The sequence below is a fragment of the Augochlora pura genome, chromosome 2 (genome assembly GCF_028453695.1).
Source record: "Augochlora pura isolate Apur16 chromosome 2, APUR_v2.2.1, whole genome shotgun sequence".
Classification (NCBI taxonomy): Eukaryota; Metazoa; Arthropoda; class Insecta; order Hymenoptera; family Halictidae; genus Augochlora; species Augochlora pura.
This window is the reverse complement of record NC_135773.1, coordinates 12,218,124-12,236,045: the sequence shown is the minus strand read 5'-3', so window position 1 is coordinate 12,236,045 and position 17,922 is coordinate 12,218,124. Positions and strand designations below refer to the sequence as shown.

Below are 17,922 nucleotides of genomic sequence, written 5' to 3'. Positions count from 1 at the left end.
CTCCGATAATGAAACCGAAGAGTGCATTCCAATCAATTCGCCGTGCTCTATTTTCACCGATTTAAATGAGCGCGCGATCCGCGCGGCCGAGCTTTACGCTTGTCGACGGTATCCGGCGGATTCCCGGCCGTGTATCGATTTTTCCCGTAATCAATTGCGTCCGCGCATCCACGTGAAATATCAATTCATAGGTGGATCCGTGCAGGTGCCGATAGAGATCCCTCTCATTGGACCGGTTCGCTGCGCCGTGGTAGGACAGCGACGGGCAAGCGGCAGCGGGACGAAGACGGACAAGGAATCGAGAGCCGAGGTAGAGACCGTACACGTGTTTGATGAAGAGGGCTGATTTAATCGGGGAGGCACCTTTATTTTAATCACCGTCACTTTACCCGCCCGTTGATTTTATGACTACTTATGCAGATTACGTTGTCGTACGTGAACGGCGATTCACGGCGTTCGGGTATCTCCGGCGTGTTCGCCTGGCCTGTAAAACAGCCGGGGTATCGGCCGATCCGCGAGCGTAATGCTGAAATCAGTGCTCTATGCAGAGAGACGTTTCGGCACCCGAAGGCAACCGGACAAACTGCCGTGCTGCCACTTATGCCGGCGCACGCGAAACTCGATCTACGAATAGGTGGAAATAATAAAGGCTGAATAGAAGTTTCGCGCAGCACTGTGCGCCGCACTAACGGCAGCCCCGGGCGGCTCTCTTGTCGCCGGCTCGAATCAAACGCTGACATTTTTATGATAGCCCCGACCCGTGTATCGTGGGTGGTGGCCACTGCCAGCCCCTGGACATGCCAGCCACCCGAGAGACCGTTCCCGTTCGACAAAAACGTGCGCGATGCTCGTCCGTGATCGTGGACACGGTGGTCAAAATCAGCTTTTTAATCGGTCGAAATCGAGAAGTGGACAGACAAAAAGATCGCAGTCGTTGGAAGCTAGTAGACAAAGGAGGTCGGGATAAGCGACGCTTCTGAATTCATAATCTGTTCGTCAAGTCTTACTTTCCGAAGATACACCGCGAATCTTCGTGCAAATGCATTTCTTTGACTTTTAATAGGAAATCTCTTCTTTGAAGAGTATTTAAATATTTTCTAAGTCATCATCTAATAACAGTAAATAGTTTTCTCAGAACTTTTTGCAAAAAAAGAAGTAAGAAGAAAGAATGAAGAGGGAGATGCTACCAATGCGTAATAGAAATCAAAGAAGAAGTGTATATAATTTTTATGATATTGGTAAATAATAAATGGTAGAAAATTTTCCAAAAACTTTAATTGCACAAACATCCATAACCTGACGACAATATAATAGACAAATGCATCATCAGAGCGGTAGAATTGCAACGGAAGAAAAAGTGTAATAATTTGCGGCATTACCCGACAATGAACTATAAATAAATTCCGCATCATGGGACGGCCTGGAGAGAACGTTTTTCAATTTCATAGCGGCGCGGGTTGTAAATCCGACGGCCGCTGTCGGCTACAAACGGAAAATCGCGACCGAAGTGTTTTTACATAAATTAAGACGGCGAAGTGAAATTAGTTTGTCTTGTTTTGGTCGTTTAGTCACCGGGTACAACTCGCCTCGCTATTTATTAGTAATTAGATGTTTCCTGAGAGAGGCGGCGGGGGGGTCACTCGAGCCGTATAAAGCTTACGGTAACAAGACAAATTTGAGGTAATGCGTCAATTATTAAAATGAAGCTAATAGTCCAATTTCCTGGGAACTCGGACGAACCCTTGATACAGCACTGTTCGGATAATGTCGTTTCATGCGTATAAAACGGGGTACGCACGTGGGCGGGACAGGTTGTGCATGTGTTCATTACAGGCGATGCGTTGCCATCATTAATATTGAGAACGATACCTTATACAGCGACTTTATACGCGATAGACACGCTCGGTACTCGCGTATTAAACGCAAATTTGAATCCGAATCAATTGAATTAATGCTGCGAATGAGGGCCAGGTCGACGTTGCCGTGAACGATCCGTCCATACTGAAAACTTCCTACTTGTGCGTATGATTCAGCGCGACCATCTCTTTAAAAAAATCCTAGACTATTATCGAAGTATAAATTTGCACATATTTTACGTTAAGGACAGTTGAAGTATTGTTATTATTACTTGGCGATGCAGAAATGTTACCATTGTACAATGAAGGAATTCTTTAGTAGCTTCATCAATTATTTTATTAATTTATCCTCGTCATTCTTGATCATTCTTTATTCCATAACTATAATTTTCTTTTGATATCCATATTATTCAAGGACCAAAAACTAGACGTATTTTTCTCTCAACATTCTGACGCTATATACATAAAATGTATCGACAACATCGATGAATCATTTTCCTGGACAATATTGTCAGTTTAAGAATTATATTTAACTTTATAGAAGCTATTGTGTCATTAACATTGTTAAATATTCATTAGGGGATAAAGAATGGAAATACGCATCACTTACTTTAAAATGCTTGTTGAACGTAGAAAAATATCTCTATTTCCATTAAACTTAGGCGACAAGAAGAAGAATGTATAAATAAGCTTGACAAATTCAATACAGGCCACTGTAAAATACAAAAGCTTCGTTTTCGTTCTAAATGTTAACGAAACGGAGATTATATTCTCTTCCACAAACTCCGACATGAAAATGTTAATTTCTCCAAAGAAAGTTATATTTCGAATATTTCTCAGATGTTCACGCATTTACAGCACCGCGAATATGCAAATAGCAAACAGAACGTTCCCCTTCGAAAGACGAGTAAAAGGAACTGTCGCCGATCAAGTCAGCAATCACTGAATTCCTCAGCGCCGTCCTCGAAACCCGTCAACGATTTCACCGTGATCCACATCGATCCGTCGATCGCCGAAAATGGTACCGATCGCGGGAGAGCCGTGGGGCGCGGATGACCCAGAACCCGGTGCCAGAACCAATTTTTCTCGGTGCCGATGGAACCGTACAGGTCGCGCGATCATGCCTATGCGCGAAGAAGAGTACGGTGCAGCGGTAAGACAGGTCCGGCGAGTGCTCCGGGGGGAAAGTATCGTTGCATTTTGATCGCGGAAGATCGTTACTCCCGATCGAGGCTCGCTCGCCGACTACAAACATACATAGCCGTCCCGGGCGGACACGTGTGCGGCCGTTTCGCGTCCGTACACGCGCGCGGCACCAACGTATGCACGTCGGCTCAAAGTTAATCTGGATTAACCGGTCTTGAATTTTCTGTGCGGGGAGAGGGCGGCGCACGATGTGCAACGGCTGACCAACTGCATAGAGAGGGGCGAGGGGCAGCAGGGTAGCGGCGGCAGCGGAGGAGGAGGAGGAGGAGGAGGAGGAGGAGGAGGAGGAGGGCAGGGTGGGAGTGGACAAAAATCGAGATCAAAGAATTATGCCCTCTGGAGAGGCGCACCGGTTGCAGCGTCTCGCGCGCAACACTCCGGCTCCGAGTGCAACGCCGCGCGTCGCGCCGCGCCGCGCCGCGCCGGGTGGAAATGGACGTGTATTGTGTGCACCGTTCTCGCTGCACCGATTCTATATGAGTTTCTTGTTTAGCTGGCGGAAGTAGGGCTCCCCGGATACGTAACGATTGCGTTTGTTTCGTCTGATTCAGCGCAGCATGAATGGCTCGGCGCCCCCGCGCTCACAGTGCTTCAAAACGAGAGTCTTACCGTGAAAACGTCTTAATTTCAATAATATTCTATTACATAACTTTTGACGTTTTCAAGTTCCTGAACCCGCAAGAATCGTAAATTTCGCTATAAATTGTTTATGAAAATTATTTCAATAGAATAACGTATAATATATACCGAAGTGAACAATATTAAAGTATAAACTTCTGAATACATCCGAAAATGCTACCTATTATAATTTGGGTTTTGCAATATAAATATCAGAATTGTTACAAATTGATCAAGTTGTTAGAATCATTGAGAATTAAGTTCTTCATTTGTCATCCAGATGATTTTATTCCCTGATGAACATCGTTAATTTTTGCTATAAACTAAGCGAACGACACGTACGTGAAAATGATCACAGTATTGAAGAAGTTAATATCACCTCGCAAATGTGTTCAGCTGCCATCGCTTTTGTTAATTCTTCCAACATGCTTGCGCCACCTGCCCCCATCATTCGCCGTGATCCAAGAAACTCAGCTTGCGTAGATAAATCACGAATTCTGTTCATTGATCAAGCTGTTATAGCGGTTCTCACGTCGTTCGAGGTGCTGTCTCGGTTAATGAGCTCAGCCATTCAGGCTAATTTAACCGGCCTAATTAGGATTCGTTCCAGTTCGCGTTACACCCGTCGTCGGGCTCCACGGGCCTGTAACGAGCAGTCGGGGGACCAACGTTTGCGCTATTGACAGTTCTTTCCGTACGCCGCGCAGATATCGAAACAAGAATTGATTATGTAAAGTTTCACTATTGTTAAGGTCGACTTTCTCCAATGTACGGTTCCTGATATTTAACAGATTTTTCTCTCAGTTTCTGCTAACTGACTCACCGTTGCCTTATCGATTTCTCTTCTAGCATTCGACATTAACAAATAGTTCGTTTCAAAGTATTAACCCCTTGCTGTACTTTAACGAGTCGGACTCGTGATGGAGATTTATAACAATAAGCTCTACGAATGTTCATTCGTTCCTTTAAGTTGGAATCGAATTTTATTTTTTTGTCAACGATATTTAAACGTTCAACTAGATGCAAGCACATAATAAATATAAAATTCCTTTTTCTTCTAAGAAACTAGTGCGATCGAAGAAATTCTAACTATTGTAATTTTGCAATTGTAAAAAAAATGGTACGGCAACAATTTGAGCGAACAATTGAGCGGATCAACGGAAATTAGGTGGAGTTGACGGGGACGTTTGAGCAGAGCCGACCACAGAACCAATCGAACACAGAGACGTTCGACGAATTTAATTGGTTCGATTAGAATTCGTTTGCGTGTGCAAGGCCCGCGCAGCTTTTAATTCCGTCCGGTCGCTTTGAGTGCTGCCGTTTAATTTGCCGCCAATGATACTAAATCCGAGACGAACGTCCGGTTGAATGCGAAGTGGACGCCTTGCATTCCTTACCGAAACTATCCCTCTTGCCTGTAACATTTCCTTGGGAATGGTATGCCAAGCTCGGTGGAAGCTGACATGTTTGTAGAATCGATTAAATCGAGCGGAGTGAACGAGCATTTTTCGGACTTAGGTTTTCCAATTTTCTATTCTAGTGGATTATGGATTATATCTGGTGGATTATGGGTGAGATTATAGTTTTATTGAACGCAATGTTCCTTGCGATGCATATTAAATAAAAATATTATTTCCTACTTGGAATTTTGAAAATTTGCGTATGGTATTAAAGTGGGAAAAATCAAATGCCAATAATTAATAATATACGATAACTTTAGACGTAGCAAGGATTTCCTCTTCGGTACGTCAAAGAGGAAAATTATTTATTAAAATTCTCGTCTCCCAATTTTTAAAAATGGTATACATCATGATAAAGTCGCAGGCGCAAAAGTGTATAAATAGGAAAATAAAAGTAATGGGGGTGGAAGTATTCTTAGCCCGGAAGCCTGTAACTATGTTTTCGCGACAGATTGAGCCGCGAACGTCCCGATCCCACATTAATTATTCATAACGACGCCCGTTGGAAATGAAATTATAATCGTTCAATAGTGCGTCACTTTACCAAGTTAGCTGCTCTCAGACGTTTGCACAATTTCTCGACGGAAGCGCCATTTCTGACTTTGGGAGGCAGGAAACGATTTGGTTGACAATGGCGAGGACGTACGTGGTTGAATGCCTGTTGACAATGCTTGACACACGCCTGCTTCGTTTATAAATTTCGAATCTTAAGTATTATTATAAGTAATATTCGATTGCGATATTTTGATAGTAATGAACGTAAAATAATTCTTTCCTAGAGATTTCGTAAAATTTTATTGAAATTGATTTTGGAATTGTTGTAATCTATAGTTAGGAGACTTTTGTACTATTATGTTTGCTGCACTCACTTATGAGACTTGTCACATCTCAGTGTAGAAATTAAGAACTCTGACCGAATGGCGATTTCTTGTTTGTTTTGAAACAGTAAACACCGTGTCTGAAAGAATAGAACATGTTCATTCATGTTAATAGAGCATATTCATTCATATTAATGGAATATATTCATTCATATTAATAGATCCTATCCATTCATACAATATTAATAGATCACATTCAAGAATGGACAGCTAAATAGTTTCATTCATTTCTGTAACTTTAAAATAGTATATGGAACTATGTAAACAGAAGCTCGTATATGCTTCGCGCTTTAGTAACTATTACTTGAAACTTACACGTTCTCTGGCGTGGAATCATTAAAGTATACTATCTCGTCGTCTTTTTTGAACTTGTCAATACATTTATGTGCTGGAAACGCCTTGGGATTTCTCACTGCCTCTGCGAAGAACATGGTGGACCTCTGATGGCTGCAGATTTCTTTAAATAAAAACATATCATCTCATTAATCTCAGAAGCGAAGCTCGTACTAAGTTCTACTATGTTATACCGCGAATAAAATATTTCTCTATAAACAAAGAAATATTTGTATGTATCGTAATGCCAACTTTCGTTTGCTTATACATTAAACATTTCGACGCGTCCTCGTTCCCCATGAAAACCGTGCACGCGTACCCAGTAACAGAAATAATTGTTCCCGTTGAACGCATGTGCTTCGAACAGCGTTGCAAAAAGATGACGAATATTTATTACGCGAAATACTTCACATCCGAGGCGATAATTTCGATTCAAGATTTAATAATGATTCTGGGGTACCTAATATTGTAATTGAGCATTACATAGCTGACGAGAAAAATGCACAATATATTGTGATACTTTGAAAACCGCCGTCAAGTGGCGACCAATAATAATCTGCGATTCCGTTCAAATATCTTAAGCTAATGCTTTATGAATTACATAGATGACTGGTTGTCAAGTAGTAAGTGGCGTGCTCGGCGTTCATTAAAATTCGCTACATTTTATCCCCGAGGAAACATGAATGTGTTAACGACGCGTATTATGATTTACCTCCGCCAATGATTATAGGGCACCCTGGTTGAGGACTGACTCCCTTGTTCGCATAAAAATCGAGGGTTCCCGTGTCGATAGGCGTACCGTAAACGCCAGCATCCGTGTGAAGGATAACGACAATTTCTGCGTCGGTTTTCTTAATGCTGCACGGGGAAGGATAGAACAGGGGGAACGCTGGATCTAATCCTGCAACCGACAATTTCTCTGTCAATTGTACATATTGTTACTACAGTTCGTCATGATCTTGATTCGATGGTCGACGTCAAAATCTTAGGTTCTAGCAGGAAAAATAATTGTTAGACTTGTCCTTACAATTCTCAAGAAATCGTTTTTAGACTCGTCTTTTTAATCTTCAAGAAATCACTTTTATACCCGTCCTTTTAATTTTCAAGCAATCATTTTATGAAATTATGATTTTATTTAGTTATTCTATCATTTAACCTTCGCACCACTGTTATGACTTTGTATTCAATTTTAAGTATCATTCTATATACATTAAATAAATCATCTACTAATAATTATTGTTCTATAATTAATTGTTAACTTATGATAGTCCCAATCGAAAAGAAATTATCCTATATTTTTTTCAGGCTTTGTTTACGAAAAATCACGTGGTACTGACATGTATATTTCTTTCAGTGATAATCTGTATAATTTGCATACCTAATATGCATAAAAAGAGAACAGTAATGATTAAATAATTTTAACATGTACCGAAAGCAATTGTAAAATAAAGAAAATCTGTTCGGAGATACAATTTTTGTGAGAATAATTTTGTCACGTACCTGTTATCCGATTTAGAGTAACGTTCATAAATTGACTAACGTAGCCGACAACGTGGGCACCCAGAGAATGCCCGATCAGGTGCAAGTTCTTCAAATCGATCACGTCGCCGAGTTTTACCATAGATTCACCGACTAATTCTCCCACGTGAGGTACTTGGCCGCTAACATAAAAATAATTGATGTTGAGCGCTACTTCTCCCCAATCGACTACGATCACGTTGACGTCTCCCCTATCCAAATACGCTATTAACAAACAATGAGGAACTTGAAATCTACGTTTCTACACCGATCAGAATTATCTTTACGATTGCGAGTACCTTTGGGCACGACCATAACATTTTCGTAATTTGAATCTTCTAGGAATCCGTGTACGTAAAGAATAGACTGAATGCCGGGGACTATGTCCTTCGCGATGATCTCTGGGTTCGACACATGTGTCTTAGTGAACGTGTAGGAAGAACTGTTACTGTAATAAGAACAGTGTTAATGATTAATAAAATTTGTCCATTCAAAATACTTGATATGTTAATATTTAATTTTCTAAACCGGAATGTGTTGTACATTGTTAATTTAAAAGTAGATATTAGTTTCAATTCGAAATAAAAGTAATGATCCGAATGGCGCGTAAGGGTTAAATAATTTTTAGCAAGAAATATGTCATATGTTTGTGACAATCGAAATGAAGGGACAAGGAACCGTCAGATGCTTCTAGTCGCTCACGAACCCTTTGTAAACTTGTAGATAAATTTTGTTAACGATGGAAGGATCGATTTTAGCATCACCTAGAAAATAAACGACATTGTTGAACGAGAATGTTATCAGGATGTTTGCATTAAAGAAAGTGTTGGGGAGGTTCGAACATACATATCGCTGCGTCGACGGTCGCCTTTGTGATCAAGTAGATTATTATGGTGAATAACTTCGACATCGTTGTTACAGTTCCTTCATCCGCGGGACCATGCACTACAATTTCGTTGAATACAAAAGCAACTTCTTCATCACGGTGGTTTACTAGCGTTATGAGATAGATCGCAAGTTGTTGCCAATATATACAAAACTGCCCACTCCATCGTGCTGTCACGCAACGAGGAAGAAATGAAAAACAATATTGTAGTGACCCGAGGCAATTGTGCAAATCCATTACGGCGCCGGTGACACACAGGTGGTCGTCAGAGTCAACTGATAAGAGTAATAGATTTTACCGGGAGTTTTACATACCGCCGTGCTAATTAGTTTTATACAGCTCTTCTGCGATGTCCTCGCGTTATATCGAAACTCTAATTTGATAAAGAAATTTCTTACCGACTCTGCATCGTGTCTACGGAGAATCGAAGTTCTACCTTGAGAAGGGAGATTTTCATTTTAATTCAATATTACGTCTAACATAAAATAGGATGATTCAAATTTTATTGAAGCAGAGTTTGAGAGTAAAAGAGCATTCGTGAACAATTATACCACTTTATTGCTTTGAATGTGCAAACGTCACACAAAAGGTTCTTTAATATATTATTAAAATGTTGTATTGTAATACACATCTTATGTATTATAATATCTCTACATATCGAAGAAATCTACATAAATGCATATGACTTTACGTAAATACGTGACTTCAAAAAAAAAAAAAAGAAAATATGAATATTAATGAAAGCTAATTGCGCTTTTGCTGTTTATTGAACCTAAGGTGGGTTTTAGGCGATTTTTCTTAAAATAATTGGAAATTAACGTGATCATCTGCGACCATAGCAAAAGTATGAAATACGATAAATCTACTTTCTCTTGATTTAATACGGGACAAGACAAAAATTACGCATAATGTTCGTGCTGATGCGAGGGTACGAACAGTGCGTGTTTACTCGTTTTGTGCGTGATTCTGCTACAGGATGGCAAACGCGTGTTATTAATGGATACCTGCGTATCCATGATTGGTAAGTAGCAGGTATTTAGTTGCGACATTCTGAAAAACATGAACGCTCCGCAAATCTGGGTGAAAATAAGACGAAACAACACGCGTTCGCTGCGTTGCAGCAGAATCACGATTTAAAAGAGCAAATGGCGATAGCAGCTCGTATGCACCAACATGTATCGCGAATATTATTTACTTTGACGCAGCACATATTGAGTTAACGATTAAAGGATACCTTATTAGCGTACATATCTGTCACATTTTATAGTTTCGTTGCATCCTTTTAACAGACCTTGTAGACCATTCTTATTTTTAACTTTTCGCTAATTTATATTCCAACCCTGTCTTGATTTCTTCTATTTTGCATTACATATGCGGCGTCATCGAATTACCCTCAATAGGTGTCTTAATGAAATTATAAATTTAAATCAAATTTTAATGGGAATTATAATTTTTCCTTGGAAAACCCAGACTAAGAAATGTTAATTTCAAGGGCAACAACATTTTTTTACGTTCTTTTTTGTATTTTGTTTTGCTGCAAATATCATAAATACTAAAGCTTATGCAAGCGAAGCTTAATAATGATCGATTAATCACTTAGATTCATTTATGTTCCACATGAAAAAGAATGCCAAACAGCTTTTTGCTTCGGTTTCATTATACAACATGGTTTTTGGGAAAGCTTTTTATAAAATGCAAGAAATAGAACTGATAATTATTGTCAGCGTCGTAGTTTTGTTAAATGTCAATTAGTGTAGTCCATATGAATAAAATACTTGTAAATCAATCATTTTATTTCATTATGATAGTCACTGATGAGATAACAATTGAATGATTGAACATTTCGATGTAAGGAACATTGCCGAGTCATTTCGATGAGCTTGCTAGATTTTGGCTTCTTGTTTCTACGAATGTTAACTCGATTGTTGACAGGATTATTAACAGACTTGTCAAACGGGGTCAATGCTAATTTGTTTTTATTCCTCTTAGTGGCATTACACAGAAATAATAGTCCTTAGAGGCGAACTGTGAGAGGTCAAGTCTACATACGAATACTCATCATTTTTGTTTGGGAAAAAGAAAAATTTAACGTAGTTAAATATTAATGAAAATGTATGTAAATGAAAATGAATTTTACTTTATGGTATCGAAAATGGAACGAGACAATAAAGGTACGTTTAAATCAAGCAGCTACATTTACTATTACACAATAAAAGAACGTTTCAGTGTAAACGCAGAATTGGGCCAGAGAAAATATACTCGAAAGATATAATCAGGTATTTTACAATAGCGTTATCCTTAAAATGAGACAAAATTGGATTACGTGTATCACGTACATGTTCTGCATAGTAGAGTTTCGCGTAACACGGAAGAGAATTTGTTATGTTCACGTAATCGTCCTTGAAAGCAGTCAGCATGTTTGAAATTACAGTGAACGAGGTAAATAAGATGAAAAGATCGAGGACAGATCTACGATGTTCCGTGAAATCATGCGAATTATATTAACATTTGTACGGACACGGGTGGGTCTCTTCAGACCCAGATATTTCTGCAATATCCACGTACAAAGAATTATACATTTCTACAATTTCTGAACAATTGGGTGAGTTAAATTTTGAGCTATTATGCAACGCAATAATAATTGTAAAAGTATGATTGAAAATTTGTTTTATAAAGAGGTAATAATTTACAACTTTATTTTACCACGAATTGCTTATATAGGTTACGTTTACCGCAAATTTTGAAAACATGCCATACAAATGCAGCGTTATCAGTAAAATGATTGAGAAATGTTTAAGCTACATACTTGGAAAATTCGTAGCGAGGTTCTTGAAAAATATTGTTCATAGTAAGTTTTATGCAACGCGAACACAATACAAGTCTTTTGGAAGAAGTAAATAAGTACCTGTGCTATAAAAATCTGTTGTTAATTGGTACAAAGATGTTCGCTTCGAAAAATAACGTGGCACTGATTGTCGGGACGCGAAGAAGACTGACTTACCTTGTTTCGAAAGAACTCATGACAATCTACTGTTTATTAAACAAATTGATCAGATATAATATCGCGAAGATTTGTGCTCCTCGGATTCAAGTACAAGCTCACGTAGTGACCTGATTTCAACGTATCTCGTAACAAAAATAAACATCGCAATATAGCAACTTCAGCGAATTTTGAAAGATTGTATATACAAAAATGTTCACTTAACAAGAGCAGACAACGAAATCTTCACGAATTTCAACAATAAAAATATCAGGAAGGTATATTGTACATACTGCACACTGTGCATGCTAGCTATACAGTGGCATAAAATAAAATATTGCATTCCATATTGCGAATTATTTACTATTGAATAAAACGTTATCTGTTTTTGCGAATCAAAATAATTTCTTTTTATTATAATGTTATTTCCCAGAAAATTGGATATCCTTTCGAGCACTATTTTAGATTTTAATCAAATTTTAATATGTTGCAGATTTTTTGCAGACCTGAAAAATTAAGAGTCAATTAAGTGTCTTTTTTCAGCTGCACAAATAGTCATTTTTCATTGGCGAATAGCGAATAAAAATTTGATTCTTACTCGAACGAACTCTTTTCGAATAAATGTAATTATAAAACAAATAAATATTTTATTTGTCATTCATGAACAACGAATACAAATTTAATTCTTCGTTCACGATTAACAAATATTACTCGTAATCCGTCAATCGAACGAAGTTTGCCCGACTCTGCCGCCCGTTAGGGGTTATTTGCATCCGCCCACAAATGATCGATTGCATCATTGAAAGCCGAATTGGAAAAATTGATCGAGACGTTTTGGAAAAATGCAATTTCACTTCCGGTAGACAGCGTGGGTGATCGACGATGGACAGGGCGCGTCCGGGGGTGAGAATTACGGCTTCTCGGCCCCGTTAATTGACTCTTCTAGGTCGTCCGATATTCGTCGGTTGAATAAAACGTTTCTCTCGTGGGCGTTCGCAGATTAGAGCGACACGTGAATACCGGTGAATACGTGCAAGTCTAGCGTGAAACATCGACCATTAATAACGGCGTGTAACGAGTATAGTTTAAGCGCGGGTACCGGCATGTCTTCCTCCTACCAACTTATGCTCTCGTAGGTTTAAACATCTGCATCCCGATGTCGTGATATCACGCCAGCTTCGATTCTACATACAGGGTGGCGCGCCACGAACAAATTGCGTTTACATTTCAACGATCTCTCGTCACTCGAAACATCGATCGAAAGTGTCGAGAGGTTAGCTCCGAAGATTAGCTCCGTCGATTAGCCTAAAAAATCTTTTAATAGTCTATTATCGTCTAGCACCCTGAAAGTGTCATCGAGTATCTCATTTTCTAGCTGTAAATTCCGAATGATAATTTATGTATCTCACAAATAGACAGTGAAAGATATATTCAGAAAATTGATGAAGAAAGACATTAAAAGTAAAGTGTTTGTCAAAAATAATTACCATCGGTCTTAGTTTCCTAGGAACAACACAAAAAAAAAAACAAGCGTGCGCGGAATTATTTCTGATATACGTAAACCTCGATAAGTATAAATATATATCATTTCAGTTGCAGATCTATTTGCATACATTAATAATTCATTGTAGAGAAATATCTAGCATGGACACAGAAGGTTATCTTGAAATAGATTGCATAAATTATCATTAAATATTTGTCAAAATTCAGCTTTTAGATTCCTGAAAACGAAACGCGAAGATATTTCATTTTTGTATCTGTTAAGTAGGCGCGACAAGTGATGAAGTGGGCTTGCGCCGCGTTGCAGGAAGTAAGCGCGCACATTAAAAATTTCGATCATCGACTCGAACCAATCAATCCCTGTCATAACACATTTTTCGTATCAGACAAAATAGAAGGAATTAAGGTGGCTCGCTTCTGGTAGTTTGCGCCGTACAGGTATCTGCCTACGTAGATAGGTGGGCCGACGAGTAGGCTGTTTGTGTATTAAGTATAATACGTTCTTGACTCGTTGAACGCGCCACGCGTGCTCGAGCCGCGAGGAGGCGAACAATTTCCCTTTTCCTTCGAGAATTTCATCGCCCTCGAACTTCTTTCCCTTTCTCTTTGAATAGTTCGCGATTACCTGAATACGTCGGAAGGCAACAATGGGAATGCGCCGGACGAGGTCGGACAGGTGTAACAAACTCGACTCGAAGAACGCAGAACGTGTTTTATTCGCGAAGCAACAGCCATCTTATAATAGAAAATATAAAACGACATAATGGTGGAAATAATTGCTGTACCAAGCCAGTGGACAAAGCGTCAAAAGGCTGTCGTTGTCGAAGATTTTTCTCGTTGCTGCTAGATACCACCCGTGAACGGGGGCACGGTTGGCGATCTTTGATCGTACGAAAGGGATTACGCGGATGAATATAAGTCAGATACCTACCCCATCCCCCTCCTCCTTCCACAGGAAATATGACTAATGCGTCGCGCGTAGTCGAGAATTGCCAGAGATAATTCGCAGGAGGATGAGAAATCACGGCGGGCATCGGGACACATTATACGTGGTAGCCTAATTTTATTGCGGCGGGCATTTACCACCGCGGTTGGCACACCCCGAGTAGAACGTCATTTCGAGATTTGTCGCCGTGGGGATTAGTCGGACGACCGGCCCCCGCCGACCGGATGTTGCAAAAATTATGCGGCAGCCATCCCTCGAATTTGATTCGTGCCGGGATTAGAATTATACGCCGATTCGAAGAAGTTAAGGCGCGTTACCCGCCGCAGCCGCGCGAAGATAAATTCGAGCAGTGCTTCACTTTTCTCGCGGACTTTCGCTGCTCCTACAATTTATGTCTGGCAAATGATTACTATGCCGCGGACGTGGTCGGGCAACGAATCAATCGACGGCTAACAATTGAATTATTACTGGTAATCGTTACTCGTAATTAACGATTATGTTCGCGTTAACTATTAATCGCAATTAACGATTGCAATATTGCTGTCAATAGGTAGTTATAATTAACGATCATAATATCATTAATATTATAATAATATAATATTAATCAATAGTTGAAATATTTCTGTTAATCGTTAATTGTACTTAACGATTAAATTTCTGTTCATCATTCGTTATAATTAATGATTAAAGTAGGAATTCTGTTCCTACCTTTAAAACAAAAATACAGAACTCCATCAAATTATTCTTTCAATTCTATTAAAAAATTATTTAATGCCTTTAACGAACGACCGACGATTACATTTATCAATGGATCAAGTGACTTATCGATATCTAATCGTTCCCATCAATCATTTAATCGAATTACAAATTTAAATCGATTAATGCCGAAAGCTCCTGTATTCGTAATATACTAAACAAATTTGAGAAAATGTCAGTCTCGTTAGCACTTTACGCAGCGGAAAATCTCTCTTGTAATGTTGAAAGCGGACATTATAGAATTCCAGCAATCCCCGTTGTCTTCGTTAGCAGGCGGTAAACAAAATTTCGTGCGGCCTCCGTTCGAACGAGAACGGGCCGGGTAGCTATTTCCCCGTTGCCATCTGTTGATGGTGCGCGTCTCCAGCGGTAATGACCGCGGGAGAGCCGGCGACTCCGTTCCTGGCGTTTCTTCTGCGTTCAAGTAACACAGAAACGATCCGTGCACTTCCGGCCGGCGCGGTGCGGCGATTCACAACCTGGGAGGCGAGTCAGTCGGTTGAATTAACTTAAGCTAACGCCTCGTTTGCCCCTTGTGTACGTGCGCGCGAGGGAGCGTAGCCGGCCGCGATGGTAGCCGAGAAGAAGAAGAAGAAGAAGAAGAAGAAGAAGAAGATGAAGAAGATGAAGAAGAAGAAGCAGAAGAAGACGAAGAAGCAGAAGAAGCAGAAGAAGACGAAGAAGAAGAAGACGACGACGACGAAGAAGAAGAAGAGGAGAAGGTGGAGGAGGAGGAGGAGGAGGAAGAAGCAAAAGGCGGCAGCCGCAGCAGCAGCAGCGGACCCAGCTGGAAAAGGTGAGGATGGGGCAGGAGCGGGGCCCGATCGGGCACGCGGAGGGGTCCGACAGAGCCACCACCGGCAATAAAGCAACAAGACAATGACGGTGATTTACGCGGTCCTACGGCAAATGGGCTTACCTAGATTTTTGCGCGAACAGCACGCGTCGGCGAGAGAACAGAACAGAGAAGGGAGCGATTTATTAATCTCCCCTGCGACATGTACGCAGATACGATGAGACCAGGTGTTGGGCGTTATTTATTTAGTTTATAACGCCCGAGACCCACCGCTACGAATGGCTTCGAGGCAACCAAGTTTTCTTGCGTTCTTATGTAATCGACGGAGTCGTTTGGAGCACCCGTTTTTTACGCGGCGCCGCGCGGGTAAATATTAACGCTTTCGGGGCGAGTGCTTCTCTATCGGCGTGGCATGTCCCCTTGTGTCTCTGTCACATAGCTGAAGCTGCGAACGAGTAACCTTATTCCTTGCTTCGCGTGTGTAGGATTTCTGGTGAAAGTGAATTGGCAGTTTTGAAACGCGGTAATGTTGAACTTTTGTGGGACGGAACTCCTTTGTCTTGACACTGTCGTAGCCTTGCTGCCTAAGGGACTCTTCTAGAAGGTGTCTTTTACAAATCAGAACAATTAGAAGTCACGTGGTTGCTTTGAAGTAATTTATAGGCACTGCTTTTACAGTACTATAAATATAGAAAGTGCTGAATCTGAGAAATCTGAAAAATTACACTTTCAGTCATTTCTTATCCTAATTCTACTCACAAAAACAATTTCAAGGTCTAATAGAGCCTAACCTCTTTTTACAATAAGTAATTTTTCGATCAAAATATAATTATTGTGAAATATCATTTATCCACACTCTATCGATCACGTCGTTCATCGACGCACCACGATATCGCAGTCGCTGTTTAAAAACACGACGCGCGGCACCATCGAAAGCCAACTTGGAAAAGCCGAGCGGCCTGAACTTCTGGTAACTCGTCTTTGTCCGACGACATGTCGCGCAGGCAGCACTTGGGAGTCACCACAGTCTCAATCCAGTTGGTTTTAGGTGCGGCTTATCGCCTGACAACTGTTAATTCCGTTGCCGTGTGCGCCGACTGGCCGAGCGGATTATAATAACGTCTGGTATTAAACTGATGAGTATATCTTAAGCGGGCGCAATGTAGGCAAATTATTTATCGGGGCGACATTCTTGCAGTAAATTATAACAACTGGAAGTCGATTGCCGCGAATTAACGGGAGGCTGATTTGCTTCGGATCGTTTCTACATTATGTTTCATTAATACTCGCTGAACCACCGCCAGCCTGTGCTTATTCAATAAGCGGAGCCTCGCGAGATTTACAGGGTGATTTAGAATGTGTGCAGCAGCATTTGAGTTGCACGTAAGACATTGTAACTTTATCAGCTATAGCTAATAAATTATTTTATAGCTATTTTTGACTAAAGATAATATTATTACATGCTAGAATGATGTATTGAGACAGTTAGAGGAAAATAGCTTGTAGAAGTGTGTAAGATTTCTTTGTGCTATCTGGAATGTATCTGTGACTGTGAGGAAAAATTTCCAAAAAATTCTATATAAGGACACTAAATTAAAGAACAGAAAAGTCAAAGCATACTGGTAATATTAATTAGAGCATTAAGCGGCGTTACATCGGAAATGAGGACACGCGACAAATGCTTTACGGATATACCAGGCTTCTCCTTTTGTCAACGGCTTTGAAGCGTCCTCGCTCCAGCGACCATGTCGGCAATAAACCACGTCATCTTTAGATTTCAATTCTCACCCCGGCACACGGTACAATCGATAGACTTCTAACGGGTCGCGTGCAACACGGAAGTGCTAACGGGGCACCTGTGCCCCAGAGAACAGGGTCCCGAAAATACACGAATAGTTCGGCCTATTCTTCTGTCCGGTGGTAAAAGGCCGTGACATCCTTGCTAGTGGACAAACGAAGAAATAGCACCGACATGGTCCCCGATATACACCGTTAACCGAACCCAACCCAACCCAACACTCGGCTCTCTCTCTCTCTCGCTCTGGCCGGTGCCGGAAAGAGAGAAGGAGAGGAAGGTCGCGAACGATATCTACGACATGCCGATTCCGCATGAACGGGCAGAAAATACGATGCTGTATCGTTCCCCTCGGCCAACCCTTCTACGACCCCTCTAGAGAGTTCGAGCATAT

The 17,922-nt window shown here is 40.6% G+C and overlaps 1 protein-coding gene across 2 annotated transcripts; it reads right to left on the bottom strand.

Annotated features, from left to right (window-relative positions):
- Positions 1-5,386: 5,386 nt before the first annotated feature.
- On the bottom strand, positions 5,387-8,879 carry LOC144478373 (putative phospholipase A1 magnifin). Of its 2 annotated transcripts, none has more exons than XM_078196193.1 (8): positions 8,716-8,879; positions 8,576-8,633; positions 8,169-8,317; positions 7,852-8,094; positions 7,064-7,252; positions 6,334-6,475; positions 6,010-6,098; positions 5,387-5,825 (listed from the first exon to the last, which is right to left on the bottom strand). In XM_078196193.1, the coding sequence occupies exons 1-7, from the start codon at positions 8,777-8,779 to the stop codon at positions 6,041-6,043; spliced, it is 903 nt and encodes a 300-aa protein (XP_078052319.1). In that variant the 5' UTR covers positions 8,780-8,879; the 3' UTR covers positions 5,387-5,825; positions 6,010-6,040. The 2 variants fall into 2 exon arrangements, with proteins under 2 accessions (XP_078052319.1, XP_078052318.1); XM_078196192.1 differs by having other exon boundaries at positions 5,387-5,822.
- Positions 8,880-17,922: the final 9,043 nt, after the last annotated feature.

Coding starts and splice junctions, on each gene's coding strand:
- LOC144478373 (XM_078196193.1), bottom strand. CDS start 8,779: ATGTCGAAGTTATTCACCATAATAATCTACTTGATCACAAAGGCGACC. Junction 8,634..8,715: donor GACCGTCGACGCAGCGATAT/GTATGTTCGAAC, acceptor TTTATTTTCTAG/GTGATGCTAAAATCGATCCT. Junction 8,095..8,168: donor TGTTATGGTCGTGCCCAAAG/GTACTCGCAATC, acceptor GTTTGTTAATAG/CGTATTTGGATAGGGGAGAC.